The sequence below is a fragment of the Radiomyces spectabilis genome, assembly GCF_025331425.1.
Source record: "Radiomyces spectabilis strain NRRL 2753 chromosome Unknown BYT42scaffold_10, whole genome shotgun sequence".
In the NCBI taxonomy this organism is placed as follows: domain Eukaryota; kingdom Fungi; phylum Mucoromycota; class Mucoromycetes; order Mucorales; family Radiomycetaceae; genus Radiomyces; species Radiomyces spectabilis.
Window position 1 is genome coordinate 260,752 of NW_026251935.1, and position 27,948 is coordinate 288,699.

A 27,948-nucleotide genomic window follows, 5' to 3' on the forward strand; every position below is an offset into this window, starting at 1 on the left:
TCCCTGTATCCGCTGCATCGTTCAAAGGGTGAATGGCTTAATCAAGTTGTATTCACTGTATTGCATTGATTGTATAACGCAGGCATGGATTGATGGATAACATTTTATTTATTACGAGGACGGGGATCCACATTATGGGATGACGATGGCGTATTTGCAAATGTTCTAGAGATTAGAGAGAAATTGCTTATAAAAAATGGGGCTGTCTAATGAGGTGAGCATATCCAAACTATTTTTTTAGGCGTGGTTCAAAATGGAAACATAATCTTGTGAACTTTTTTTTTTCTTCCTTTTTTTTGGAGGGCGAGGCGGGGAAGATGGTTCTTGTGCATGAAAGACAATTAAGAGGTGGCATAGAAAAAAGGTGGAGGAGTGTATGAAAAAAATTAAAAAGGTGAGCGAGATGAAATAATGATTTTTATGAGCATACGGAAGCGGGTCGTTGTTGTTGGGTCAGTTCGGAGGAATCGGTGGAAGCGATCAGACTGTGGCGAAGCGATCCTGTAGCGTAGGAAAGCGTATCACTGGCAGTGAGGGCGATGGACGGTCGAACTTGACCGGGAACAGGACATGTAGGTCGTTCGTACGATGTGTTCTTGCCCCGCATAATGGTATGATCGTCGCTGGCTTCACTTTCTGCGCGTGCGATACTTTCTGGCCCATCGTGAGCGGATGAAAAGGTCATGGACGATCGACTATAAATGGAGGACGAACCTTCCATGGAAATGGCCGGCGATTGCAGTTTAAGCGTAGCGTTGGAAGATGAGGCTTCTCCTGCGGTAGTGGGGATGGCCGCCATGGTTGTTGTGGTACCGGGATCACCGGAACCGGTTTGACGTCGCTTCATTGTATGCAAGGGTTGTTCATGCAGCCCGTCTGTCAAGTGAATTGAGATCGCTGCACTATGCCGTTTACGGAGATAAGGTTGAGATTTCGCCACCAATAACATTGACGGCATGGTATCCGTATGCTGTACCACTTCGCCGCTGGTAAAAGATAAAAGGGACGACGACGATGAAAATCGCTGATGCAGATTCGGTTCCGTCAGTTTACGTTGCGGTCGTTGCGGTTTTTTTCGAGTCAAAGATCGAGATCCGGACGAAGGGAGAGGCCGATCGCGAAATAGGTGACACGATTGACGAGAATCGTACGTAAACTGATCAAACGGGTCATCTTCTTCCGTGGTATCGACATTGGACGCTTGGCTAATTCGGGGGGTCATATTGACAAACATCTCGTCAAAGTGGGCCAGGTCAGTGGCCGACGCCAACTCGGGCACGTAAGGAGGTGTCAACTTTTTCTGAACCACTTCATCCCAATTCACTCCTGCAAAGTACGGATGGCGTTTAATCTGGTCTGCACCTTTTACACCCCATCCCAGCCGTTCCGAAGCTTCGCGTTCAAGCAACTAAAAATAAAAGAAAAAAAAAGAAAAAAAAAAAGAAAATCAATTCATCTGTCACCTCTTGTCGCCAGAATCGTTTGATGGTTGTGGCTCCCATTTTTTTTCCTTGGACGTAAAGCTTACCCCGCACAGGAGATCACATGTTACTGCGTCAAAATGAGGTGGAAACTCGAGTGGATCTTCCAATACACGTCGATACATTTCCATGTGGGTTTCTGCCCAAAAGGGGGTCTAGGTAAATGGGTCAGTCATGATTCGGTTCTACTGAGAAAATACACAGTGGGTGACTTACAATGCCAGAAAGCATTTCGTACAGTAGCGTTCCGAAACTCCAATAGTCAACCATGTACGAGTAAGGTTCTCCAAGAAGGACTTCCGGAGCAAGATATTCGGCTGTGCCACAAAAGGTCTGCGTCATGGGTAAACCGTGGGATGAAGGGAACACTTTGGAGAGTCCGAAATCCGTGAGCACAATGTGACCATCGCTGCCAATCAAGACGTTTTCCGGCTTCAGATCTCTGTAAATGATGCCGTGACCGTGAAGGAACGACAGACCCATTAGAATTTCCGCCGCATAAAATTTCGTGCGTGATTCGGAAAAGGTCGAACACAACGACATTTGCGTCGCAATATCTCCGCCCGCATAGTAATCCAACACGAGAAAAAGCTGCGAGGGCGATTGGAAAGCATGATGAAGCGTAATAAGAAAAGGATGACCACGCAATTGGGCCAAAATATTACGTTCGGCTTTGGTGTGAAGCACTTCTTTTTGCTGAATGACCCAATTCTTTTTGATCGCTTTAAGAGCATACAGCTGATCATCGGCCTTGGACCGAACAAGTAATACCTGTTAAAAAAAGTTCATCATCAGGTCAGGCCATGCCTTTTAAAGTGAGGGTGAGAAATGCGTCATTATTTCGTACGTACCTTGCCCATGCATCCTTTCCCGAGCACTTTCAGGAGGTGGAAATCGTCGACTGACATTTTGGGATGATCGGTGGTTGGAAGAGGTGTGACAGGTGTTACAGGTGAATCCTGAATCGACTGCCGATGGGTGCCGATCGAGCAGGAACGGGATAAACGATGGCGCGGGGTGGGAATGGCCAAGGATGGCTCGATGGTCGATTCTATTAAGGTGTCTTCGTCACGTTGGACGCTCAGGAAATCACGCAAAATCGACGAAATGGAAATAATCGGATGCTGAAAACACCGTTGGAGATATTGTTCCACTTTCTCCGCATTGCTTTTCCGTTTATGAAAGACGAGCAAGTTCTTTAACGAATGCGGTTTGGTTGGAAAACGTAAATGGCTGGAAGGCGCCGTGAGATGAGGAAACGGTAGCTTGGATCGTGGGTAATGGAACTTGATCTAAAACGAAATTACCATGGTGAACCGGGGAAGAAACTCAAGGAGCTGCACGTGCATAGTCCTTCAAAGCTTTTTTACCTTTTGATGAAATTCAGCAAAGTCAAAAGGGTATCTTATTAAAGACACGGACTGTTGAGGTGCTTGAATAACAATGTGAAAGACCTAAGGAAAATCAAACCAAGCAATGCAAATAGGGCAACAAAATTGGGGGTTTTTTTAATGGCGGGGTTTGATTGTTGGAGTATTCAAGCAAATAAAAATAAAAACACTGACAGACAGCACATCATCCTGGACGCTTAAGGTGGTCTCGAAAACGGCAATTTGTCGCTGGTCATTATTTGCACACACAGGCATTCGAGTTATATACTTGAAGAATTAAGAATAAAGAAAAATTACTTGTTTTGTAAAGTGAAAAAAAAGCGATAAAACACAAAAAAAAAGAGAAGAATACAAGAAAAAAAGATGATGAATGAATTTGAAAATGATGGCAATAATAATAACAATAATTATAATAAAAAAGTGTGCAAAAAGAGTAAAAGAAGAAAATTTAAAGTGTGTATACGGCTGGGCCGAATTTCATTATCACCACATGTAATCCAACTGATGATCTTCCTGCCTTATCCATAAGATGCCCCTTCTTGTGTCCTGATGATGTACTCCTGCTTCCCCTCTTCCAGAACCTCCTTGGCTCCATCTCCTAGGATCATGACTCGGTCGACCCTGGCGAGTAAAATCCCAGACTCGGATCGCTCCGTGACACATTGAAGCCATCATGACTTGCTCCGAAGGACAGACGACCAATTGATGAAGTGGACCACCCACTTCGAGCGTCCCAAGCCATTGGCCCTTTCGGTTCCACACACACAAACGATCATTGCAGCGTGAACTTGTCACAATGGTTTCCGACAAAAGCCGGATACATGTCGCATGCATTTGATGCAGCGCTTGATCATAGCGTACATGCTCCGAATACGTCAACCGTTCGTCTAGTCGCAATACAATTTGGCCTTGTGCGTCCAATACGTAAAAGGGTCCAAACACGGATCCGATACCAATTTGCCCATCAAGGATACATACCGACAAAATCCCAAATCCAGAAATCTGCCAACTGCAAGGTCAGCCATTTGAACGTTAATTTTTTTTTTTTTTTTTTTTTTTTTTTGTTCCCTCAAACAATCTCCACGATCCCCTTGCATTTTCTTTTTTTTCTCTTTTGCACGATAAAAATAGCCAGAGGGATGGCGTGGTGATAGGAGCGACCCTTTTTCTGTTTTTTTGTTACCTCAAAGAAATCTCGGTAGACAGCCAACAATTGGCCGGTTTCGACATCCCATTTTCGTACCGTGTCATCCGATCCACCACTGACAACCACATGACCTTCCATAGCTAATGCTACGCGATCTGTTAAAACCATGGTAACAATGTCCCAGGAGTCGGACCCACTTACCATTCACCCAGCCTTGGTGGCCTCGAAGCGTGTATCGGTGAATGATCATCTCCGACGTGGAAGCAATATCCCAAACAATGATGGAACCATCGAGTGATGCTGTCACGACCACCTCCTCGGTGGCCACCATGGCCGAAACCAGATCACGATGACCACGTAGGCGTTTCAGTACTCGATATTGATCACCTTGTGGCTGGAGAATCCACAGCGCGCCTCGCATAGGATCCCATCGATCACAGGCAATCATCCACGGCGTACCTGGCACAGCGATACAGTGCGTGTATTGTACCGTGCCACAAGTGAGCGTTTTCCGACTAAATAGACCATTCTTCATCCCAGACGATCGCGTCGTCGATAAAGATGCTTGATCGATGCTGATGTTTTTCTCCTTCAATTCCGTCCGACCTGCGGCATTCTTGGCCAGTGAAACCGTTGTACCTTTCTCAGTCGTTGCATCGCATCGACGGACGTGAGTGTGTCCAGTATTTTTGGCTGGATTGGGTGGGGCCCATGTTTCTTGTCTCGCCATCAACTGAACCCAATTATGGTTTACCCAGTATGCCGCTTTACAATCTGTCTGCTGCACCTTGTGATTCGACGGAAAATGATGAAACAGAGCAGCCTGCCAAAGATGATGCTCGCTTCGGCTTGTGACAGTGCGGATGAGTCGATTCACTTGCGTGTAGGCCACCAGTGCCTTTGGATCTATCAATGCCGTCCAATAGCCAATGCGAATGATAAGCTCTACTGGCAGATTCTAATGAAGGAAACTACTGTTAAATCAAGCTCAAAAAAAAGTTCACTGTCAATTAAAACACGTACGCTTAATCTGTCTTGGAACCGATTCTTTATAGTTTTCATTCTTGCCAAAATGGTTCCTCTGAGTGTTGAAAGATGTTCCTGATCTGACTTCTCCTTTACATGCTGGAGCAGGTGCTGCAAAAACTGGTATTCTTCATTTGATTCGATCATGATTGCAATAAGACACCACAAAGAGCAAGAGAAACTGCAAAAAGTGCTGGCTAACCGGAAAGGTCCTCACTGATAAGGTACTCATTTAATCTCTTGAGCCAATCAGGCTAGCCAGAAACAGGGACTGCAGAAATTTTTACAAAAATTTCGTGACGCGTTTCAGAAAATTTGCATGGAACTGGGAAATCTATCATTCCAAGGTCGCACAAGGCCGAAAAACCACCAAAGGACACACCACGACTTGAAAAGCGCATCCAGTCCTGTCTGCCATTTGTAGGACATTCAATATGAGGTTCCGATGATGGAGCATAAACTCGTCATGAACGGTAATGGCCCTTTTAGTCATTCTTCACAATGGCGAGATCTCTAGATGTGCGTGATGAAATGTATCCAGCTGCAACAGGCGAGTCAAAAATGCTTCCACATAGATAGGCGGGGCTCAGATCCTACAAATCTGATGGTCATTCATACTGCTCTTTTGACCTGAGAAATATCATAGACTTGGGACACCTGAAATCCTGCAAAGCTATTCATATATTTCTTGGTTGGGGTTCTTCTTTATCAAGGTCGCACAAGCTCCTTGGCGAATAATCCAAAGATCATTGGTTCAGCGACAAGAAGAAGTGGGCGCCCGTTTTTTCTTTTGAATTTGCTGTACATATTTCTTCTCGCTCTGCTCCTATTGCAATCATATGATGATGATAATGATGGGAACTAAGGATTGGTCGCAAGTCATATGGACAAATGAACAACATCCTCAGGAAATAACAGTGTCGAGAAAGACCTACCCTCTAATCTTATCAGCAAAACAGCATGTCAGTGGACCCCTGAGCTTATAATAGCAGGTTTGTCCATAACTAAATATTAAACTTTTACAGATTGGATTGATGTATGTGCATAACAAATAAAGGTCTGGCAATGCACCATTTATCCATTTTGGGACACTGGGTGGATGCCAGCTGAGCGTATTCAACAATGAAAAAAGAACCTTATTCTTTGAATACACCACAACCAAAACCAATATCACCACCGATTTAAACCTACAAGAGCTGAAACCTCCCAAAAACCGTCTGTCTTTTTAACTTGGTCGGAAAAAAACTAGGAGGATCAGTGGACACACACAGCCATCTCTTTGGTGTAAGAAAAAAGTGGGTTAAAGATGTGGCGTCTGCCGTGTGTTTCTCCTTTTTGATACCATTACATGCTGCCATTCATTCTTTACCCATGTCCTCTTTTTTTCCAGCAAAAGATCGAATAAATTTCTCATTTATTTGAGTGATCATTTGATCAAGCAAGCCAAATGCCAACTATTTCGATTGATAGTCTGGCACATACAAGACGCATGTTTCGAACTCTTAACCTATCCCATTTATCGATCTTCGGCCCATTCCTAAATAACAAAGTCCCCATCGTTAGTCAACCATGATAGTCAATCACATCATACGATTATTTTGCTCGCTCACATTCTCCTTTTTGATTTGAGCTTCTTCTTCGGGAGTAAAATCGTTGGTGATGTTAAACGTCCGTCGGATCTCTTCAGCGCTCTTTCCTTTGATCATATTTGCGACAGTCATACATCCGACGTCGAGAAGAGGTTTGATATCAAGATAGTTGGCAGCCTTATGTACGCAACATAAAAAATAATAAATCATTGGGTCCCTTCCATGAAGCTCATTTCAATTTTTTTTCGCATCTTACCAAAATGATATCGAAAAGGGTTTCCTGGTCGACTTCCATGTATTTCTGATCCCATTCGTCAATATCTGTATTGCGTCGTTCTTGCTCATCCTGAATGTGTGTATCGTCCTTGTGATGTTCGCACCATTCAATAACCTTACGTGTGTGGAAAAAGTGAGAAAAAACGCAAGCACGACAAATAATTCTCCAGTCATTCTGAACTTTACCTTTTTCAAGACTTTGGCGGTAACATTGGGAAGAGGAATAGGAGCATCACCTTCACCGACATCTGCAAATGAAGAAGAAAAAGCAAAGACGTGTCATGGGTGAGCCCACTGCTTGGCAAAAATGGGTCAGAAAACAATTAAAACATACCTTCAAGCATGTTCTTGATCAAAACCGAACGCTCGGCAACAGCCTTTTCAACGGCAAACTCCTCGTTATCAGAGCTTAAAAGACGAACGCTCATGCTGCAAATAAACTACTTTAAGAAAAAGGAAAGAAAGAAAAAAACTAAATCACTCTCATTTGGCGCAATCATTCGAACGCTGCGCGTTTGTGTGAATGTGACGTCATTAATTTCCTTTGCGCTTTGACTTTTTTATAAGCCCGAACACCGAGATCCGAGCCTGCCAACCGGCTTTCACCGCTCAGCCAAAGTTCTACTGCAATGCTCTCTATTGTTGTTCTAACAAGTAGAGATAGCTGGCCGCGTGCAGTTGCATTAACCATCTCAGCAAATTCCCACTGTTGAAGTGTTGGTTTGCAGATTGATTTCCTGTAACTGACAAGTTCTTCTCCGAACGACGGTGTGATCCCTCGCCTCAATACGGCTTTGAGAGCTTCTGTGAGACCTGTTATGTCTGTGCTTTTTTTGATATTGTATGTGAAGACAATTCCCCAGTCACTGTAAGAAATATTGTGACCTCGTTCTGCTCAACTGCAGCTTTCTTCGATCACAGATCAAGCTGTCGTAGTCCCTGAATGAGTGTTTTTTTATTTACAGTCAATTTCTTTCAAATGCCACAAAAACGCCAAATCAATACGTTCATTTTCTCACAATGCAAGTTCATTTAGATGTGGGATGAGGCTGGTAGGATTATAAGCGTCTCTAAGGCAAGACAAAAGTAGCAGATAAGCTTTGATGGTACAGTATTTCTTTTCAAGCTTGCTGTCATCGCAACAAACGATACCGTGCTTGTATTACGCATCAATTAAAACCTAGGTAACTTCTCCAAGAGACAATACAAATCAGAGCTTTATTCCGGCAGCCGTCAAGAGATCAATCCAGGGCAAAACATCGTGATAAAGCCTACTGCTTACCCACTAAAGTAGCATTTATCGCTGAAATGCCGATGGCCTGCGCTTCCACGTGTCATTCCGTTGCAGAATATCGTTTTTTATACTATTGTTCTCGTAACGTTATTGCAATCAAAGAGATAAAGCTTATTGTATCTCTGAAATGTCGCAAAAATGTGTCGAGTGCAGCAAGCCAAATTTCTTTCATGACGTCAAATTTTTATTTTTCTTCAACCGAACCTCTGTGAAAAAAAATCTTTGAGTTTCTACCTTTGATCAGACAATTCCGTCCTAATCACCATGAGCAACAAAAGAAAGCTTTCCCAAGACGAAGTAAATCCTAAACGCGACGACGATTCTTCCAACGAGGACTCGGACGATTCTTTAAAAGTAAAAGAAAAAAAAAGTTTTCCAAGCCAGATATTCGCTTTCTTATTGATTTAACGTGATCGTGCAGGAGATCGTCGATGTCGATTTTGACTTTTTCAATCCAGACGAGATTGATTATCATGCTCTCAAACGTTTATTGGGCCAATTATTCTCATCCGATGCCGAACTGATGGAAGTAGGCGATATTGTCGACATTCTTTTGGAAGAAAACCACGTCGGTACCACCGTCAAGGTCGACGGACAAGAATCCGATCCCTATGCCATTCTCAGCGTGATCAATTTGCAACAACAAAAGGTCAGCTTTTTCTCTATACCAGTGTCAAGAGCAGTTGGGACTAATAGTTTTTTTGTCGTGAACAGGACAACAAAGGCATTCAGTCGCTGTGTTCCTATTTACTGAACAAGTGTCCCAAAAAGTATCAGAAATTACACACCACCGTGCGCGATCTGTTGTCTCCGGATGCTGAGAAATCCGTAGGATGGGTGGTCTCGGAGCGATTCATCAATATGCCGGTGGAGATCATGGTTCCCATGTATACCATGTTGCGCCAGGAAATTGCACAAGCTGTCGAGAACAAGGAGCCGTATCAGTTTGAGTGGTTCATGTTCATTTCCAAGGTATACAAAGAAGTTGCGCCGACTGCGGACGAGGACGACAATGATGAAGAGGAGGCACCCGCACCGGCCCAGAAAAAGGCACGAAAGGTAGGCGTGTGAACCGGTTGAAATCCGTTGGTTTCATTGAGCTGATTGTTCATGGTTATGGTCAATGTGCATAGGGCAAAAAGGCGGCTAAAGCAACTTCTACCGCGGCCGAAACCTTTTACTTCCAGGCAGAAGATGAGATCGTCGCCAAGTATGCGGAATACCAGTTTGATTATCGATTCACCAACAGCGATAAAGAAGCGGCCTCGGATTCCAAACGCGCCTTTTCGGATTTCGGCATCGCCCCGTCTCGCCGCCTTTTCTTTGTTCATCAATCCAAATTTGCGGATCTCGTCAATGAGATAGATACTACTTGCTCCACCGTCAACAACCCCACTGCTTCCAAATAGAGAACCCTGCATGATGTCTACCATCCCACCTTTTTTTTCCTTTGTATAGATATAAAGACAAAACATTTTTTTTTTTAAAGAAACAAGAGCCAAAACGTCCAAGCTCTGTGTATATGCGTTTTGTATCGTATTTCTTTCTTTTATATATGTATATATTGCTACGATTGCAAACCATTTATCGATTCAAGATATTATTGATAGGCTTATTCCATACATTCACGCAATGATCGTAACCTCCCGTCACCAAGCCCAGATCGGGATCCATCGCCATGGTGCGTACCATATTTTTGTGACCTGTCAAACGATGAACCACCCGGCCCGTTTTCGCTTCAATCACATGGACCACCGCATCCGCTCCAGCCGTATAAAAGTAACGGCCGCTGGCATGCCAGCAGTGACGACGCATCACGAAATTATCATCCGTAGGTTTGTCATAGTAGTTTTGCACTTGCCGAGCACTGTGGGTTTCAAACAGGATCATGCGACCGCTCACATGATCCGTCGAACATAACAAATACTGACCGTCCGGTGAAGCCGACAACCACAGCGGTGAGAAGGAAACCCAGTCGTCGCCGTTGGCATTCATATTATACTTTTCATGCCGCAGGTCCGGTAAATGGATGTAGTGCAGGTAGTTGTCGTCCCGGATACCGGCGACCAGCACGCTGGAATCCAAGAAACAGATGGTTTCCACGTTGCCGAGAAAAGGTCCCAACCGTTTCAACAGGGTATATTGCACATCTTGAGTCGTTTTGTAGATGCATATCGTACGATCGTACGACGCCGTAGCCATAAATTGACCATCTTTCGAGAAAATGCCGCGAACAATGTATTTCTGATGATCTTTGAAGCGTTGGCATTCGATGGATTGTTCGTTTTCAATATTGGCAAGGACGGCTGTCCCGTCCATCGACGTCGTCAACATATACTGAGGGTAGATGGGATGAAACTCGATACTCATCACCGGCGCCGTGTGATGAGTGTAGCTGTGAAGAATGTCATTACTGTCTTTTGGATTGCAAATCTTGACGGATTTGTCGGTCGAACCCGTTGCCAACAAATGGGTTTGAGGGGCAATAGCCACGGCGATAATGTTGCTTTCATGGATGGACGACATAGACTTGGTCAAAGTGGTGTAATAATCGTCGTCCCCTTCCGCAAGTTCATTCGCATTCGCATTACGAGGATTGCCCGAAGCGTGCAGGCTCAAGTGTCGCGCTACATCCTCGGCTAGTCTGGTCTCCTCGGCATCGTCGTTAAAAATGTCGTCTGGAATGTCGGCGTTGATGACCACTGAAGGATCCACTCGTGCACCTGCTTCGCGAATGAAAGCTTCCGCTGTATCTCCGTACCCGTGATGAACGAGGAATCGAAGCACAGTGGCATGCGCTTGATCAGCTTCACTCATTGATATAATGAATTGAAGAATAGGATGTTGAAGAGACAAAAAAAAAAAAAGAATAGTAAGCGTGTGGGTCACTTTCTTTTTTTTTATGTGACACTTCAATTTTTTTGTCTTTAACACATTTTGTAATCACAGTGTTCCTCTATGTGATCGTGTTCCCCATGGAAATTGTAATCAATGGTGATGTCCAAATCCCGAGAATTCTGTGTATTCGGTATACAACGAATGAATCCTTGAACAGTTTCGCCTTGTTTCATGGTCAATGTATCGGGTGTGTAGAAAACCGTCTGTTTCCAATGAGTGTATTTTGCGTGGGGTCCTGTGGAGAAATAGATTGGTTTGTGACAATGGGTGAAACCAATATTGAACCAAGCAATGAAAGCATGACAATAGTCGTCCCTGGTAGCGGTCAGAGTGAAAGGCACTTTGAACGACAGGTCTTCTTTACGGGCAGTCTGAAGATCAATTTCCTTGAAAGCGCAAGCGGTGGTCATGATGGCTTGGGCTTCGACAGTATCCACCAAAGGTTCCTTCAACGCGATTTGACGTATACAAGAGTAATCGAATCCATATACATTGTTCCAGTAGTCAATTTTTTGCTCCTTGTACTCGGCGTCTTCAATTCCAGCAAGGTAGACTGTCGCCCTGTCAGGAAACATTAAACCTCCCTGGGCCAGATACCGGTCGCGCGCAATCAAAACAGTATCCAACATGGATTCGTACAGTAAGAAATAGCCCATCCATTCGGAAATGATGATATCCACTTTATCCACCGGTAATTCCACCTCCTCCATTTTGCCTTGGATCAAGGTGATTTTATCAGCGAGATGATTGTCTTTTACAATTTGCCGCGCTTGTGTAATGATATTGGACATATCAATCTATTCCTCGACATAGGTCACTTTTAAAATAAATCCAGGGCCAACCACAAAGTGCATCGACTCACCCCATAAACGTGCTTGGCACCTGCCTTGGCTGCAAACATGGACAGTATCCCTGTTCCACAACCGACATCAAGCACAATCTTGTCTCGAAACAGATGCTTGTTATTGTAAATGGAAGCACGATAAGACAATGTCCGCACTTGGTCTTTCAACATTTCCTGTAACAGCATCATGGCGACAGTCAACCCGACATGAACGCGTCTCTCAGTGGGTTCTCTTGGTTTACCTCGTGAATGCCTAATAATGCGAGTAATGCCTTGGCTTAGTGCATAAAGCCACGCAGTGACACCTGAGAATCAGCATACCAAAGTGAGCATAAGAGTCAAAGTAATAGTCCTTGCTTGTCATGTCATGGTCACCCTTTTTGTCTGTCATTATTGAAGAAAAAACAGTGGGTTCAGGCGTATCTGGCACACTTGCTATTTTTGGAGACAGGTGGTAGGGCTGCATATGATACTAGCACGGCAGAAAAAGTCCGCCAACCCCGTTCAGCAGGCTACATGACTCCTTCATCGTTGTCCAAACGACTTTTGTATCAGAATTGGCTACAGGTTACCGGGACAATATAGCTTTTTGTTTGTTGATATGGTGAAAAAAAATACATGATCAGGGAGGCGACGCCGTTGCCGATGGATCTGGTTTTCTTGTTTTTTTGTTGTTTTTTTTGTTTTTTTTCTATTCTTATTTTATTCGTTGTATATGGAATTGCGACACCCATCAGAAATTGTTATTGTTCATTTGGAAGACGATGCTTGTGAAGAGGAATCAAGAAGTTCACCTGTTCCAACCGAAACCTATTCATACATCCGCACCCCTCCACCATCCTATGAGACAGTCCGTCGTCCTCGGTTCATACCTTACATCAGTGGATTCGCAGAATTACCAAAACCCGTGAATGATCATACTGACAGCAACGCGTCTTTTGATATGCAACATCTGTCCCTGGGCCAACGAACGGTGTGGATTCTGAAAAGCTGGAAACACGTGGTCTGTTATGATGGTCGATTCGCGTTTTGTGCGTGTTTTATCATGTGTACTTTGGTGATTCTTGTTCTTACCTGCATCATTGTGCTGATGCCATCACTGTTGAAATCACACAAATAAATCGGAAAATTAAGTGCAGCCCACTTCTCAATACCCACTTGTTTTTTCCATGGTGCCGTCTTCTCAAAATGGAAAACCTTCAGAATCGCTGCATCGCACCATTTAATTTACATCTCTTTTTCTTTTTCCTTCATTTTTGCTTATATTTTTCTTCTGATGGAACAGAAAGAAACCGAGAAACGATCTCAACGGTTATCCGAGTCCAAACTGAAACGTCTACTGGAAACCAACGAGAAACTAACTGACCAGTTGAATATGAATCGGATCCCGGTCAGCGAAGCAGCACGGCAGTAAGTCGCGTCAAATAGGATGATTAATTTTTTCCCTGCAGTCTTGGTGATGCGAGATGACTAAATGATCTTTTGGATCTAGTTTGATTGACTATTGTAGTAATACCCCAGATCCATTGGTTCCGTCGTTGTGGGGCCGCATGGAAGATGCTCCTTTTCTGGACACACGGTCTAAATTCCGCTGCTGTCATATCATGTAACCTACTGTCAAACCATACACAACGGGGGATGACAAATATTCGTCTGGACTGCTGTGAAAGAGAAAGAGAAGCAAACGTCATTGGAGCCCGTTTCCCAAATTGGGTCTTGTTATTTATTTTTTTCACATCCTTCAAACTTGCAATGAGAAACCCTCGCTCGCTGACAAACAGGAGCGGACCCATATGATCTCATGTGCGGTTTTCACATGGTAACGGAAGCCAGCCCGGAACATGGAAAACAGACATGACTCGATCCTATAAATACCTGCCTCGTTGCTTGGAATTCATTGATATCATCGCTTCACCCATCATGTTCTCTACTGCAGTCAAACATACTTCTTGCCAACGCTGGCTCATCGGTGCTATTCAAGTCCCCACGCGCTCCATGACTCGTTTCTCCACCATGGCCACGGTCAATGTTCCTTCACAAGAAGACAACCACGTTCAACCGACCGACAGTGGGCTACCGATGGATCTTTATCATCCTCAAGTGGCGCCTCAGACTCAATCCACCATTTACTCACCACAGCCTTTCAATCAATTCGATGCATCATCCTTTTCTACCTTTACTCCCCTTGTCAATGCCGATTTCGACGACTGAATTCCCTCCTCCTCCCCTTAATGACATTTTTATGTATATTTCTCTATATATTCTCATTTCTTCCTTTTTACATTATTAAACCGCATTTCCCCCAGCACGTGACAGCACAAGCTGTTGTAAACTACTCGCATGAATGTTATCAATCAAAAATTTTTCACCGTGTCTGAAAAAGGGAAGTTTGTCATACAATGAGCTGACCCATCCATCTGTCATGCTTACCGTAAATTGTTATGGGAAATCCGTGTCAACTGAGCGTGAGAATCCAGGCCATTTTCCGTTTCATTCCTTTCATTCTGGCCTATGGCGACCCTTTTTTTAAGCGTAAATCTTTTTCCATATTCATTGACATGCAAGACACGCACGACACATATATCACATACAACATGCACAGAGGGCATTAATAAGCTAAAAATAGTGGAGCTATCGCATTTCTACTTTCTTGTTAGTATTGAAACTGGCCGAGCTGGGCCACATTCCTTGGTGCAGCTGTCACTGTACTCACTCGACTGATCAGATAAACGTGGAACAAAGAACTTTTCCAGAATATCCCACTCTAAGCTAAAAGTGACAAGTCGAGGTCCATCGATATTAAGGAATTTTTTTTCTAATGTCGCTGCGGCTGAGAAGCAATCATATTTGTTATTTCATGCCTTGATGATTCCAATACTTCAAAGAAAATAGAAAAACATTTGATCATTTTACGGTAAAAGTGCTACGCAAAAGGTGGCAGTGCTTTTATTAGAGGAGAATTTCAAATGCGAAAAAAGTAAACTGGGAAAGAAATTGAAGATGAAAAAAAAAAGAAAGCTATTGTATCCTTGACATTCAGCTATGAGTTGTGACGAGTGACCCCCAACCAACAAGGCAAGTTGTTATAACTTGTTCCTCTATCCTACCCCCCGTCCAACTTATAGCTATGCCATGGGCTCGGGAGCCAGCTCGTCTGGTCAAAAGCCTACAAAATGTCAGTACCCTCGAAACTGCCCTACAAAAACGTTAGTACACCAAAACTGCCCTACAAAATGTTAGTAAACCAAAACTTCCCTACAAAATGTTAGTACAGCCAAAACTTGCTGAAAAGCCAATCAGCGAGCACCAAATCGTGACCGAAAGAGCAGAACGGAGCAGAGCAGCTTGAAGCCTACAAAATGTTAGTATCTTCCCAGCTGCCCTACAGAATGTTAGTACTTACGGAGGCCGGTCGGCAGTGATGGTCAAAGGGTGCGTTTGGGGAGAGAAAAATGAAAAAGGAAACGGGAAGAGGAGGAAGAGAAAAATTCTTTGCCGCAGCCCTCTTTTTTGCCTCTTTTTATGTCAATGCATTCAATGGTTGAAAGGCAGCCATCGAATGAAAAGTGGAAAAAGACTAACTTGCGAGTTTTGGGCGTAGAGAGAGGTGCCGCATTTGTATCGATGCGTAAAATTAATTTATGGGTATCGCAGCAACAATAGGGGAGCAACAAGAAGGTTTCTCACTATGAAAAGTTTCACACACGTCTTAAAATAAAAGAAAAAGGACGGTGCATTGAAGAAGTCCAAGCGGACTTTTTGATGTCAAGATGGAAGCGGTCGATGGGTCCGGTTTACTTGATCCTGTCCCAAGGCACCGGCATTCATTACTTTTTGTTGACATTACGGTGGACCTGAAACCGCCTTAGCATGACCAGCCCATAGAAACTTGAAGCATCGCGTTAAGAGGCGCACCGAGCCGAATCGTTCGATATCACAAATTATGTGTCGTTGGTGTTCATTAACCCAACTGTTGCTTCCTCAAAACTCGTTAAATTTAATGCATTAAATACTGTAAATTGACGCTTTCGGGATTGACCTCAATATTTAGCTTCTTGGAGAACGATATTGGATTCGATGTCTTCTAGCTACCGGTGCCGATTGAAGAACGTAAAAAATCAAAATAAAACACGAGTAATGATTGATGCAAAAATCAGTCATCTTTGCTTCTTTTGCCTTCCAGTTGCGTTCCTGCGAATAAAGTCTCTATAAGAGCAAAGAGTCAGCATAATTGTCCGCCTAATCAAAGACGTGAATTCAAGTGGGAATATTCAAAGTATTTGCCCTAGCGGAATTCAGGGGACAAGCCAGGCCTACCGCCTTCACCCCCTCAAGCTGGTAATCCTGCTGATGAAGAAGACAAGGAATAATTTTCTCACAGATTATTCAAATATACGGTACATCAAGACAAATTCCCAAATGGTAATTTCCCTTCTTGGGAGCCGTCAGCCTCCGAGGTTTGTTCTGATCAGACCGGTGGTTGTGACGGTGAAATTAAGGTCCGAGTCGCGCTGCTTTGGATTGCGCACAGAAGGTGGGATTGTCTGGCTAAAAAAAAAAAGAAGGGCTGCAACTCGCTATTCACCTCCAATAGATCATGGCTGACGAAGTGGACCACCAAGAGTCCGTGAATAACAAACGTCCTATCGAAGAAGATGCGTCTCCCAGACAAGGTATGCTCGGATATTGTTGTTGGTGGGATTCGCACCTCGGTTACTCACCGTTTTTCCCTTTGTTTTCTGGTGTGGCGAGCATAGACTTAAGTGATGACGATATTGGGCCTCTTATGCCTCCCTCAGAAACCGATCTTCCAAGAAAGAAGAAACGAAGTATGTTGTATTGAATTAACCACTGTACGGCGATGCTAACCATGCGTGATATTGTTTAGCTTTGGCATACGAGAAGCTGTACCTCGCCAATATACCGTCCGCCGATATGTACGAGAAGAGTTATATGCATCGTGATGTTCTCAATCAAGTAGCAGTAACCAAGTAAGAATCTTAACAAATTTAACTGATGACGGTATGGAATGCGTTTAACCCCGCTTTCTCTTTCTAGGAGCGATTTTATCATTACAACTTCGGTGGATGGCCATCTTAAATTTTGGAAAAAGACATCGACAGGCATCGAGTTTGTCAAACACTATCGTTCGCATATCTCGAATATCGTCGGTATCAGTGTCTCAGCTGACAACGAACTGCTCGCAACCATTTCTGACGATATGGCGTTGAAAGTCTACGATATTACCAACTTTGGTGAGTAGCGCTATGCGGATTGACAGAAAAGCTTGACCCGCTCATCGATGAATTTGCAATGGTTCTAGATATGATAAACATGGTCAAACTCGGTTATAAGCCAAAAGCGGTGTGCTGGATTCATCAGAAAGATCAAGCCCAAGCCCTGATTGCAGTGTAAGTGTGATTGTACAGTTGAGCGGGAAATCTTGAGTGGCTCCTCACACTGAACGATTAGCTCGGAAGCGGCGAATTCCAATATCCACATCTATGATGGACGTGCCGATGGCAAACCAATTCATACCTTTTCTGACATGCACACACAACCCGTGCATATCATGACGGTAAGAAGAGCAATTTGAACCCTTGTCATGGTACAATTTGACTGATCGATCTACAGTTCAACTCTCGTTTCAATTGCGTTGTTTCCGTCGATGGACTGGGCATGGTCGAATACTGGTCACCCGAAGAACCTTTCGAATTACCGAAACATCTTGATTTTGAATTAAAGTCAGAAACCGATCTGTATGAATTTCGCAAGGTACGTGCTCACGATCCATCGTTACGTTGATCTTGGGAAGAAAAGCACTTAACCGTCAGCATGTTACAGCATAAATCAGTACCAACATGCTTGGTCTTCTCTCCCGACGAGTCCAAGTTTGTCACCATGAGTTTTCCTGATCGTCAAGTTCGATTGTTCAGATTCAGCACTGGCAAAATTTACCGCAAATACGACGAGAGTCTTCACATCGCCAGTGAGATGCAGCAGGTACATTGTCATTTAGCCATGTGTATCTAGGTTCAATGACTCATGCTTCGAATATCTATGTTTTAGGCTGGCACCACCATTTATAAACTGGATGACATGGAGTTTGGTCGACGACTGGCTGTAGATAAAGAATTGGAGAAGTCGCCTCAGTCCAAATTTGTCAATGCTGGTAAGTGCCAACAGAAACAGCGAGGCGTCCAGATGAATTGGGAGAGTGCGGGGTTTTTAGCCTGATATAACTGACACTGAGCTATGTAGTATTTGATGACAGCGGCAACTTTATCATTTATGCTACCTTGTTGGGTATCAAAGGTAGGATTTCAATCGTTAATTATACGTAATAACATGGCAGCATCATTGATTCCGATGCACAGTGGTCAATATTCGTACAAACAAGGTGGTGCGTCTTCTCGGTAAATCCGAAACCCATCGATTTGTCAATGTGAGCATGTATCAAGGAGCACCCCGAAAGAAAGGCATTTATACAATGGTAAGAATTTTTTTTTTTTACCTTGGTCGTAGACGCTTGGACTGATCACCCAAGGAATGGTAGGCCATGGCGGCATCCGACAACAGCGTGATCAAAGAAAGCGAGACCTTGGATCCAACGCTGTTTTGTACTGCTTTCAAGAGAAACCGATTCTTCATGTTTACACGTAGAGAACCTTACGAGTAAGTATTACTTGAATACGTGTTGTGCATTGCTTAAATACTGATGGTTACGGGGTCTATAGTGATGACAGCCATAAAGCGGATCGTGATGTCTTTAACGAGAAGCCTTCTCGTGAAGAACAAACAGTGGCGGCCACTCAGGAACGTAAGCAGGTGCTTGGCACTCAAGCGATTCTTCGAACCACGGCGGGCGACATCCATTTGCGTCTGTTCCCTGACGTGGCGCCAAAAGCAGTGGAAAATTTCGTCACTCACGCGAAAAATGGATATTACGATAATCTGATTTTCCATCGAGTCATCAAAGGATTCATGATTCAAACAGGATGTCCTTTTGGTAAGCCCGAGTTTCTAAATGCCCTTGTGGATCATGATATCATACTGAATTTTTTTTTTTTTTTGTTCGCTGTAAAAAGGTGACGGCACGGGTGGTGAATCGATTTGGGGAGATGACTTTGAAGATGAAATCACACGTGAAGTTCGTCACGATCGACCTTACACGGTGAGTATGGCCAACGCGGGTCCGAATACAAACGGCAGTCAGTTCTTCATCACAGTGGTGCCCACGGTAAGTGAATCATGCAATAGAAAAAGATCGCCTAGGCAGGGCTCTATTTTTCTCATTTGTTTTTCTATCGGTAGCCTTGGTTGGATGGCAAACATACCATTTTCGGCCGTGCCACCGCCGGCATGGATGTCGTCCACGATATTGAACATGTCAAGGTCGATAAAAGCGACAAACCATACGATGACATCAAGATCATCAACATAGAAATACGATAAATCAAAAAAAAAAATGTCATTCAGTTATTTGCACACACATACGAACCACCATCCACTCCAAAATATTATCTTTTGTATAAAAACGACCATTTTCTAAAAATCAGAGAAGTGCGATTCATCCTCTTGTTGTGTAATATAGGAATTTCCAGTCTAAAAAATTTACAATATGCTTGGTTGCCTCGTAACCAAGCCATGACGGTTGTCTACTTGGTGTGTATTATTTTCCGTTACCAGCTGCTACTCGTCCTGCCAAGGCACCGCCAGCTGCTGCACCGTAAAAAACGATACCGGAGCGTATTAAAAGTTCGGTGGCCATTTTCAGAGTTTCAATACGAATATTGGCATTGGGAGGTGCTTTTGCAAAGAAAAGACGATGCCGTGTAGGTGGTGGAAAAGAAGCTTTGGCAAGCACACCAAAAGAGACCAACGATCCCGTAGTGGCGGCCCACATGGGTGCAGCAGGTAAGACGTCTGCATCTATGGGTTGCAAAATGACCGTGAGAATTCAATGTTGGGAAGACGAACAGGCCATGTTTTAATGGTACCTGATGAGTTTGGGTAAAGTTTTGCTACTTGACGATCAACGCCATTATACACTGCAGTCCAAGTAAAGTAGCCAATGGGAGCTCCAATAAGGATCACTGGAAGAACGGCTGCCATTGTGTCAAGACAGTATAATACAAGCAATACAAGATTATGCAATGACAACAGCGGAGCCAAGGGTCCCTATCCGGCGGAAAATGAATGCCCAAATTGTCACACTTCGTCTCTTTGATTCCAAAGCATTCCTGTTTCAATCCAAGTCACAGTTTTCTTTTACTGCATCCAATGCATTCAACATTGATGAAAATAAGATCGTCTAGGGGAAAAGGGGTATACATTATGTCGTCGTATTATTTATTATGGAGCAAGAGGATGAAACAGATGAATAGTAGGTGATGGGAGAAAATAGGGAGTATGCAAAAAATTACGTAGCAAAAAATAGAGGTGGGATGTAATAAACAGTCTAAATATGGGTATCTTTTTTAGGCAGCGGGAGCTGCATAGCCTAGTATCCAATCTGCAAGGTACTGTTCCATGGAATGCATTCGGTCAGCTGCAGAAATCCGATTTTCCAAACAGTAGCGCACTAGCAACCGTCGTAATTGCTCATGCGCAGTCGGGCAACCTGCCTAAGAGTTTTGCTCAGTCATTTTATTTTCCAACGTCCGAAGCGAAAAAAAAGCCATAGATTGCGCTAACCGACTTACCAAGGCAGCTCGTTCGTACCAAATAAGGGCTTGTTGCAAATTCTTGTCGGTGCCAATCCCGTGTTCGTAGCATGTCGCGAGATGATACTGGGCCATGACCTGGCCTTGTTTTGCCGCCATCAAAAAGTAACTCACCGCGGCTTCGGCGTCGCGTTCGATACCCACTCCAGCTTGCAAATGAAGACCCAACTTGGCCTGTGCGCGCGCATGGTTCTGCAACGCCGCTTTGCGGTACCAATACACGGCTTTGGCCGGATCCACCGCTACACCGATCCCATTGGCGAAACAGAAACCAAGGTTACATTGGGCCCACGGATTCCCTTGCTTGGCGGACTTGAGATACCAATACACGGCACGTTTGGGGTCCCTGGTCAAACCCAGTCCTTCCTCGTAGCAAAAACCAAGCGAGTTCTGAGCCAAAGGGTTGCCTTGCTCGGCCGATTTCTCAAACCAACGGACCGTTTCGGCTTCGTTCTTCTCCACGCCAAATCCGTTTCGGTAGCAGAAACCAAGCGATAGCTGGGCCGGGGCGTGATTTTGTTCAGCACTTAAAAGGTACCAATACACAGCGTCCTGGCTACTGACGGGGACGCCAACTCCATTTTGGTAACAATAGCCCAACGAATGATAGGCAAACACGTTGCCTTGCTCGGCCGCTTTTTTATACCATGCCACGGCTTTGAGTGGATCCTTGTCGACGCCGATTCCGTTCTGATAGCAAAATCCGAGATTGTGTTGTGCGCGTGCGTGGCCCTGTTCTGCCGCTCGACGATACCAGTAGGCGCCTGTGGTGGGGTCACGAGCGAGTCCAATCCCGTTTTGGTAGCAGTAACCAAGGTTGCACTCAGCCCAAGGATACCCCTGACACGCCGATCGAGCGTACCATACCGCAGCAAGCGTTCGATCCTGTCCCACGCCAATTCCGTCTTCGTAGCAGTATCCGAGCGAATTCTGGGCAAAAGCGTTGCCTTGTTGCGCGGCCAATCTGTACCATTTGACAGCCTCAGTGACATCTTTTGGAACCCCAATGCCATCTTCATAGCAGTAGCCGACGTTGTACATGGCCACGGTTTCGCCTTGGTTGGCAGCGCGACGGTACCATGTCATGGCCATTAGTTCGTCCTTGGGAACTCCGAACCCTTCACCGTAGCAGTAACCAAGCACGCTTTGTCCGTGGCTGTTGCCTCCTTCCGCGCTCCGCTTGTACCACTTGAAAGCTTCGTATTCGTCTTTTTGAACGACCAGACCGTCATGGTAACATACACCCAAGCAGTATTGGCTCGCACCACATTGGTACTCAGTCGCGGTCCGTCGAAGCCACGCGATAGCGGAACGTCCCGAACGTTGCACCTGATTTTCCCAATAGTCCGCTTCCACTCGATTGATTCGAACGCCTGGTCGTCCGTATTTACGTAAAAAAGCCAGTCGAATTAACGCTAATCCACGCATCGCGTCGCACGTCGTCTCGTTCTTGTCGATAAGTACCGATTGCGTGACGGCAAGATAATGCTGTTCAGCCGCTTTGAAATCTTTAGGCAGCCCCAGACCGAATTCGTAGCAAAAGCCCAGCAACGTTTTTGCTTGGATCGCGTCATTGGAGCACGAAGAGGCGGTGGCTTGATGCAGGTATTCTATCGCTAATACATGGTCTCTCATGATTCCGTGGCGTCCAAAGAGGCAATCTTGAGCTGTTTCGACGAGGTTATTCGGCCGTTGGAGCAGTGACGGTGGAGACAAATAAGAGGATTGTTGACGATGGCGCTTTCTGGTTTTCTTGGTCCTGCACTTTTTGGTCCAGGAGGAGGATATAGAAGAAAGGAACGAACCGTTGTTTTTATTCATTTTGCCCAGTAACCGTTTTGATCCTTGTATAAAGTGCGATAGAGACGATGATTCGAGCATGATGCGAAAAAAAAAAAAAAAAAAAAAAAAAAAACTACAAAGGGTACAAAAAATAAGAAAAAGAAAATCGAAAAATAAGGAAAAATGTAAAGTTGAAAAAAAAAGAATAAAGAAAGAAGAATAAAAATGTGAGATGCGGATGCCTTTTTGGAGCCACGATAGGAGGCGGGTGGTATTTATAATCACCTAGAATATCGTCATGCAGTTGTTGTTGACAGATCCATGTTTTCAAGCGGATGCGTGATCCGCCGCGTGCATTCCTACGTCTGTATCCAAACCCACAATGCAGTTTCGGACCCCTTTGTGTGGATAAAAAGTGGTACAACGCTGCCTGTGTATCACCAAAGGAGCCCTTTCTTTTCTTTTCGATCCTTTGACCGGGGGCAGGAGACGTTGCTATCAAGTACAAACTCAAGTACCCATCAATGTCAAGAGAAAACGCAATGTGATACACAGTTTCAGTGTTAGGTAACAGTGACAATCCTGGCCTTGATCATTGTGCTGCTATTGAAACAGAAAAGAGGACAATGACCGTGCATTGATGGCCCCAAAAATAAACCTCAAACAAATATATACGAATCACGCGTAATTTCAAATCATGCTTGAGTTCCATGGATCATCAGAAAACTTTCTTTTTTGATCTCATCGTCGGCGAGTTGGTGGGTCATAATAATAAAATTATGGGGAAGATGGCGATTTTTTTTTCTTGCAGTAGCTTGTGCTGTTTTCTTTGTTTGGCTAATTTTTAGTTTAGTAAGAAAAAACGAGCTGCGGATATACAAAATGGGTCAACATAAAGAAGGTTGACGAGAAAAAAAAAGGACGGAATACAGGCAGGGCCGTTCCGTCTGCAGGCAGCATATTCACTCGATCACAAAGCCGTTTCATTACCAAATATGGGTCCTATCTTGACGAGGTTGAGCAAAATTCAGCAATGTGTGAATGAAATTTCCTCGGGTGTCACCCGAATCAAATACTATCCTCAGTTTTCAAATAAAAAATAAATGCCGTAGCCGATGCATGGTCATTTTACTTGTGACGATGATGATCTGCATGCCCTCGATAAATTAGAAACCAGTCTAATCCATCTGAAAAAGTGTTCTAAATACTAGAAGCAGACAACAACTCGCAGCTAACGGTCGGCAGATAGCGATTGAATGATATAACAACAAGGACATAAAACCCACTGAAAATTGGTATTTATTTGTGAATGTCATAAGCGCATTCTCAATTGATCTGAATATATAAGTCATCGAGAAAAGCATCGATCCACGAATGAATCATCTATTGCATGTGGTGATTTTATTTCATGTTGCTTATCGTTAGTTTTGCATCTGGTAAAATTAACGTATGAGCTCCACTTGGTTGATGATCTTTGCTCCACTATTGGAAACTTAGATAGAGCCGTTCTTTAACCTTCCCCTAAGGTACCTTAGAAAACAGCGGTGACCGTCGCGTCAGCAAGGGTATCACGCCACATGAACCTGTTGGTGCTGTTTGATAACTTCTTTTTTTATTCTTTTTACAATGCAGCTGGGGGGGGGGGGAGTTTTGCGACGGAATATTGTGGGGAGTTGGGAGTTAGACAAGGGATTCAATGGTACACAGTACCTCTTCAACGTTGGGGATGTAGTATTTGGCATCTGTACTTCGCATCCCCACGGTGCAGGTAAATACACGGGGACCTTTTTGTTTGTTGAGATAAGCAAACATATCTTCGTCTGAACGATCGTCCCCAATGGATAACACAAAGTCTGGTTGGATATCTTGGAAAATCCGGTTAATAACATTGCTCTTAGTGATCTCAGCAGGAAGCACCTGATTTGTAATAGGTGAGTTAAAACCATCCATCTGTGATACGCTTGTTGATTGACTTACTTCGATATTGGTATGGCCGGCAACGATGCGCACCGCGAAATTCTTGTTAACGGAATCAGCAATATGATTTTGACATTCCGCGGCTTGCCATGCTCTAGTGATCATCCGGGACAACAAAAAACAATAAAAAATAAGTCAAATGAATCAGGAAACAGTGACTCGACGTTACATACATGTAGTGAGCATCAGGACCCGCCCTTGTTCTGTAATGCTGTGGAGATAAATCACAATTAGCTTGGGAGTATTAATTATTCACCGAATATAGGACGTACCCATACGATGGACACATCCTTCGTCTCAATATATGCGTCGGGAGTGCGCTCCGTGTAATACTGAAATATCTAGTGTTACAGAAGATTTAGCGATGCGTTTTCTGATTGAGCAATGTTTGGGTGTTACCTCTTTTACCGCTGGTTGCCATGACAGATCGATCTTGCCAAACAACTGTTCCCAATCGCCACTTCTCGGTTTCAAATAAAATCCGTTCTCCGCGCTGGCAAGATGGGAAAACGAAAAAGGCAAGTCAGTGGATAGTCAATAAAAGTTATACGAACACCATACATACCTCAAACCCAGGTTTGGAATGTCGCCCAGATCTCTCTCAACATTGAGTTTGGTCCGACCCGATATCACGTATACTGAGTTACATGGATCTTTAACCAGCTGATGAAGGACTTTTTTCAACCGCCTTAGATCCTTGGAATCTCCCGACAACCCGTAAGGAACCAAAGTACCGCCATAATCAAACAAAAATCTATTGGATCATTAGTCAATTCACGAGTTTAGTATGGGATGCATCCGAAATCCTACTTACAGTCGTTTTTTACTGGTTGACATGGCTTTTTGTAACGACGTGGTATCCAATGATGGTACTTTAGCTGAAAATCTTCTTCCTGGGTCTGTTCGTACCTATTATTTTTATGTGTTGAGATCCAGTGTTTTCCCTCGTTCTCCATCGCTTATTCATCCAACCTTGCAAAGCTCGGAAATGATCGTGGTAGCAAAATTTTGTGCCGAGTTTGCTATAATTGATTTGTACAGCTCCTACAACATCACATATCCAATTTTACGTTAAAATGATTGGGTCCTTGTTGCCAAGCAATGAATAGAAGACATACATTCCACCGGGTCACTTTCTCTTCTTGGTTCATTGAGAGGGCTTCATGAATAGCATCTCCCACTTGCTAAAAAAATGATGCAAAGAGAAAAGAAGAAAGAAAAAAGTATGAGCCTTATGATGCCGACACCAACTAAACAGACTGAAAGTCATACCCTGTAATCCCATGGATTGACACGTAGGCAAGCACCAAAACTGCCATAAGTGCCTGTAAACTAAAAAAAATATGATGGTATTATACAGCGATCAGTGGTGATAAAAAAAAAAAGCGAGAATGTGAAACTGGGGGCATTCTTACCTCGCTTAGGATCAAGGGATTGCATCGTTCTTCCTGACAAACAATGTATTCGTGAGAAGTGAGATTCATGCCGTCTCTCAGCGGGGTAATAAGTGACACGTCGGCAGCGGTGAGCAATGCGAGGTACTGCGAAAAGGAGATATCCTGATGCAGAAACACAATAGGCTGGTAGGAAATATTACTAAATTTGGAGTTGACGCGTGACACAACATCTGAGATGTGAGCCCGTAATTCATTCTGCTCAGAAGTCGATAATGCAATTTGGATCAACACAACCTAAAAAGCAAGTGAGTCAGCTGAAGACAGAATGATGCCACTTTGCGCGTAGGAGCGGCTTGCATTGATTTTATACCTCTCCGCGCCATTCGGGGTGGCGAATGAGAAACTGTTCAAAAGCTAAAAGTTTTTGCCGCACACCCTTGATATAATCGAGTTTGTCTCGTGCAACAATCAGCTTTTTCCCAGCATATTTATCCTTAAGCATGTCGATCCATCCTCGGACTTCCGGTTTTTCTCTGCAACAAAACTCGTTTGAATGCGTGGGATCCCCAAGTGGGTTGGATGCAGTTGAGGACTTACCTCTTTTTATTGAGTGCTTTGACGTCAATGCCGATGGGATAGATGCCGATGGAGACATAATGAGAGTCCATGTGAATACCTGAAGGCGTTGTATCCAGCGATAAGATGCGAGCACAGGTTTGAATAAAGTGTCTTGCAAAGGAGTAGGTTTGAAATCCAATGAGGTCAGATTGGAGCATGGCTTCCAACAGTTGTTTGCGTGCTACACAAGCGCATATTTTTGGTTACTACCAAGATTGGTTTGTGGGTGATCTGTGCGGGTTTGGGCGACTTACGAGGCAAGCATCGGAATAATTCGGAGCTAGGAAAAGGAATATGGAGGAAGAATCCGATGATGGCATGAGGCAGTTTTTCTCGAAGCATTCCCGGCAAAAGCATTAAATGATAGTCATTCACCCAAACTAAAACCCATCCCGATGATGTCCGTTTTTAGTTTTTCTTATGTCTTTTTACGGAGCCAAAAAAAAAAGAAGATAAAGCTTACTGATGTCGCCTTCTCGGTAATTCTCCACAATCACGTCGGCAAACCGTTGATTCACAGCTCGATATGCCTTGTAGGACTTGTCTTGAAGCATCATATTTTCAACATCATCTTGCACCACATAATGAAAGTACGGCCACAGCACCTATATCAAAGACGAAACGATCAATGACACGGTATTTTCCATATATGTTTGCATGATCCTGTATCTGCGACATTGTTTTTTTCTTTCTTTCCCTCTGTTTTTTCCTCCTCCTTTGATGCTCTTTCTTTTTTTTTTGTTTTTTTTTACCTGCTTGCAATATCGATTATAATGGCCTTCAAATTCGGCGTCGGTAGGTATGACAGGATAGGCATTATGCTCGGCTTTAAATGAGGAACAAATTCGGTCCTTTGTCTGTTGAGGAAGGGCGTCGGTAGGCATGCCCAGTGTGCCGACCCAGATCAAGTCATTCAACTTGTGGCGAATGGAATGAACCGCATTCTGGAGGCCAATATTGCCGGCTATGGAGAGTTTGGCAGACCACGGAGCATCTGCAAATTTGCGATCAAGGGAGGCTCGACGTTTTTCTCTCAGGGGAGATGCTCGGGTCTTGTCAGTGTAAGATGGAGTGGAAGGCTGCATAAGCTTCTCCGGTCTTTGCAATTCAAAGAGCTCATTCTGTTGTGTCTTGTGATGTGCCGTGTGCACGGACGAATGGCGCTGCGCAGCCAAACTTTGAATAAGATTAGGAATCTCTCCTGAAGCTTGTTGTTCCAAGTTGGCCGGTGTATATACAGGCTTTCTCTTATCATTGATATGGAAGTCAACCGTGTACGGCAAGAACAGGGACGCAATGATCACCCTATTTTCGGTGATGCAGGACATGGTGGACTATCGGTGCTTTATTTTTTTGGGGCTTCTTTTTTTGTTCACCCAACGCATGCACTGAGTTCCCTTTACTTTTGGCGGCTCCGACCGAGGTGGGAATTAAGGTCGGCACGGAACGAACCGGAGGATCTGGCCAGCAAAAGATGACGTAGTAGGCGCCCTTGCTTAGTT

The 27,948-nt window shown here is 44.1% G+C and overlaps 12 protein-coding genes across 12 annotated transcripts; 3 read left to right on the forward strand and 9 right to left on the reverse strand.

Annotated features, from left to right (window-relative positions):
- Positions 1 to 99: 99 nt before the first annotated feature.
- On the reverse strand, positions 100 to 3,490 carry BYT42DRAFT_45628 (kinase-like domain-containing protein). Its single transcript, XM_051563494.1, has 6 exons — positions 3,047 to 3,490; positions 2,852 to 2,935; positions 2,333 to 2,773; positions 1,698 to 2,252; positions 1,529 to 1,636; positions 100 to 1,408 (listed from the first exon to the last, which is right to left on the reverse strand). Exons 1-6 carry the CDS (start codon positions 3,125 to 3,127, stop codon positions 419 to 421), a joined length of 2,259 nt encoding a protein of 752 aa, XP_051420908.1. The 5' UTR covers positions 3,128 to 3,490; the 3' UTR covers positions 100 to 418.
- On the reverse strand, positions 3,235 to 3,935 carry BYT42DRAFT_577975 (uncharacterized protein). Its single transcript, XM_051569233.1, has one exon. The coding sequence runs from the start codon at positions 3,704 to 3,706 to the stop codon at positions 3,356 to 3,358; it is 351 nt and encodes a 116-aa protein (XP_051420909.1). The 5' UTR covers positions 3,707 to 3,935; the 3' UTR covers positions 3,235 to 3,355.
- BYT42DRAFT_45648 (WD40-repeat-containing domain protein) lies at positions 3,619 to 5,491 on the reverse strand. The gene is made up of 4 exons (XM_051563495.1): positions 5,043 to 5,491; positions 4,221 to 4,977; positions 4,056 to 4,165; positions 3,619 to 3,881 (listed from the first exon to the last, which is right to left on the reverse strand). Exons 1-4 carry the CDS (start codon positions 5,190 to 5,192, stop codon positions 3,837 to 3,839), a joined length of 1,062 nt encoding a protein of 353 aa, XP_051420910.1. The 5' UTR covers positions 5,193 to 5,491; the 3' UTR covers positions 3,619 to 3,836.
- Positions 5,492 to 6,309: 818 nt separating this feature from the next.
- Positions 6,310 to 7,371, reverse strand: BYT42DRAFT_577980 (E3 ubiquitin ligase complex SCF subunit sconC). The gene is made up of 5 exons (XM_051569234.1): positions 7,245 to 7,371; positions 7,097 to 7,158; positions 6,891 to 7,025; positions 6,656 to 6,811; positions 6,310 to 6,582 (listed from the first exon to the last, which is right to left on the reverse strand). The coding sequence occupies exons 1-5, from the start codon at positions 7,336 to 7,338 to the stop codon at positions 6,562 to 6,564; spliced, it is 468 nt and encodes a 155-aa protein (XP_051420911.1). The 5' UTR covers positions 7,339 to 7,371; the 3' UTR covers positions 6,310 to 6,561.
- Positions 7,372 to 8,438: 1,067 nt separating this feature from the next.
- BYT42DRAFT_577981 (p21-C-terminal region-binding protein-domain-containing protein) lies at positions 8,439 to 9,717 on the forward strand. The gene is made up of 4 exons (XM_051569235.1): positions 8,439 to 8,558; positions 8,626 to 8,853; positions 8,919 to 9,263; positions 9,338 to 9,717. The coding sequence occupies exons 1-4, from the start codon at positions 8,469 to 8,471 to the stop codon at positions 9,611 to 9,613; spliced, it is 939 nt and encodes a 312-aa protein (XP_051420912.1). The 5' UTR covers positions 8,439 to 8,468; the 3' UTR covers positions 9,614 to 9,717.
- On the reverse strand, positions 9,718 to 11,053 carry BYT42DRAFT_577983 (WD40-repeat-containing domain protein). The gene has a single exon (XM_051569236.1). The coding sequence runs from the start codon at positions 11,019 to 11,021 to the stop codon at positions 9,789 to 9,791; it is 1,233 nt and encodes a 410-aa protein (XP_051420913.1). The 5' UTR covers positions 11,022 to 11,053; the 3' UTR covers positions 9,718 to 9,788.
- Positions 11,054 to 12,602, reverse strand: BYT42DRAFT_577989 (S-adenosyl-L-methionine-dependent methyltransferase). Its single transcript, XM_051569237.1, has 4 exons — positions 12,268 to 12,602; positions 12,189 to 12,199; positions 11,965 to 12,120; positions 11,054 to 11,899 (listed from the first exon to the last, which is right to left on the reverse strand). Exons 1-4 carry the CDS (start codon positions 12,410 to 12,412, stop codon positions 11,132 to 11,134), a joined length of 1,080 nt encoding a protein of 359 aa, XP_051420914.1. The 5' UTR covers positions 12,413 to 12,602; the 3' UTR covers positions 11,054 to 11,131.
- Positions 12,603 to 12,867: 265 nt separating this feature from the next.
- Positions 12,868 to 13,556, forward strand: BYT42DRAFT_536254 (G-protein gamma-like domain-containing protein; the record flags this gene model as incomplete). Its single annotated transcript, XM_051565482.1, has 2 exons — positions 12,868 to 13,356; positions 13,439 to 13,556. Exons 1-2 carry the CDS (start codon positions 13,223 to 13,225, stop codon positions 13,554 to 13,556), a joined length of 252 nt encoding a protein of 83 aa, XP_051420915.1. The 5' UTR covers positions 12,868 to 13,222.
- A 2,987-nt stretch (positions 13,557 to 16,543) lies between these two features.
- Positions 16,544 to 19,401, forward strand: BYT42DRAFT_615992 (peptidyl-prolyl cis-trans isomerase cyp15; the record flags this gene model as incomplete). Its single annotated transcript, XM_051572021.1, has 15 exons — positions 16,544 to 16,619; positions 16,704 to 16,775; positions 16,835 to 16,937; positions 17,005 to 17,201; positions 17,270 to 17,357; positions 17,419 to 17,524; positions 17,581 to 17,721; positions 17,791 to 17,949; positions 18,016 to 18,118; positions 18,208 to 18,261; positions 18,324 to 18,439; positions 18,503 to 18,621; positions 18,684 to 18,955; positions 19,035 to 19,186; positions 19,261 to 19,401. 15 exons carry the CDS (start codon positions 16,544 to 16,546, stop codon positions 19,399 to 19,401), a joined length of 1,899 nt encoding a protein of 632 aa, XP_051420916.1.
- Positions 19,402 to 19,618: 217 nt separating this feature from the next.
- BYT42DRAFT_500587 (uncharacterized protein) lies at positions 19,619 to 20,061 on the reverse strand (the record flags this gene model as incomplete). The annotated part of the gene is made up of 2 exons (XM_051564713.1): positions 19,619 to 19,878; positions 19,947 to 20,061. 2 exons carry the CDS (start codon positions 20,059 to 20,061, stop codon positions 19,619 to 19,621), a joined length of 375 nt encoding a protein of 124 aa, XP_051420917.1.
- Positions 20,062 to 20,426: 365 nt separating this feature from the next.
- On the reverse strand, positions 20,427 to 22,307 carry BYT42DRAFT_500393 (uncharacterized protein; the record flags this gene model as incomplete). The annotated part of the gene is made up of 2 exons (XM_051564701.1): positions 20,427 to 20,573; positions 20,652 to 22,307. The coding sequence occupies 2 exons, from the start codon at positions 22,305 to 22,307 to the stop codon at positions 20,427 to 20,429; spliced, it is 1,803 nt and encodes a 600-aa protein (XP_051420918.1).
- Positions 22,308 to 24,088: 1,781 nt separating this feature from the next.
- BYT42DRAFT_536267 (glycosyltransferase family 20-domain-containing protein) lies at positions 24,089 to 27,774 on the reverse strand (the record flags this gene model as incomplete). The annotated part of the gene is made up of 16 exons (XM_051565483.1): positions 24,089 to 24,371; positions 24,432 to 24,525; positions 24,605 to 24,642; positions 24,704 to 24,772; positions 24,831 to 24,924; positions 24,997 to 25,185; positions 25,246 to 25,340; positions 25,404 to 25,475; positions 25,550 to 25,615; positions 25,704 to 25,763; positions 25,847 to 26,122; positions 26,199 to 26,361; positions 26,426 to 26,627; positions 26,701 to 26,826; positions 26,910 to 27,051; positions 27,199 to 27,774. The coding sequence occupies 16 exons, from the start codon at positions 27,772 to 27,774 to the stop codon at positions 24,135 to 24,137; spliced, it is 2,499 nt and encodes an 832-aa protein (XP_051420919.1). The 3' UTR covers positions 24,089 to 24,134.
- Between the last annotated feature and the right edge of the window lie 174 nt (positions 27,775 to 27,948).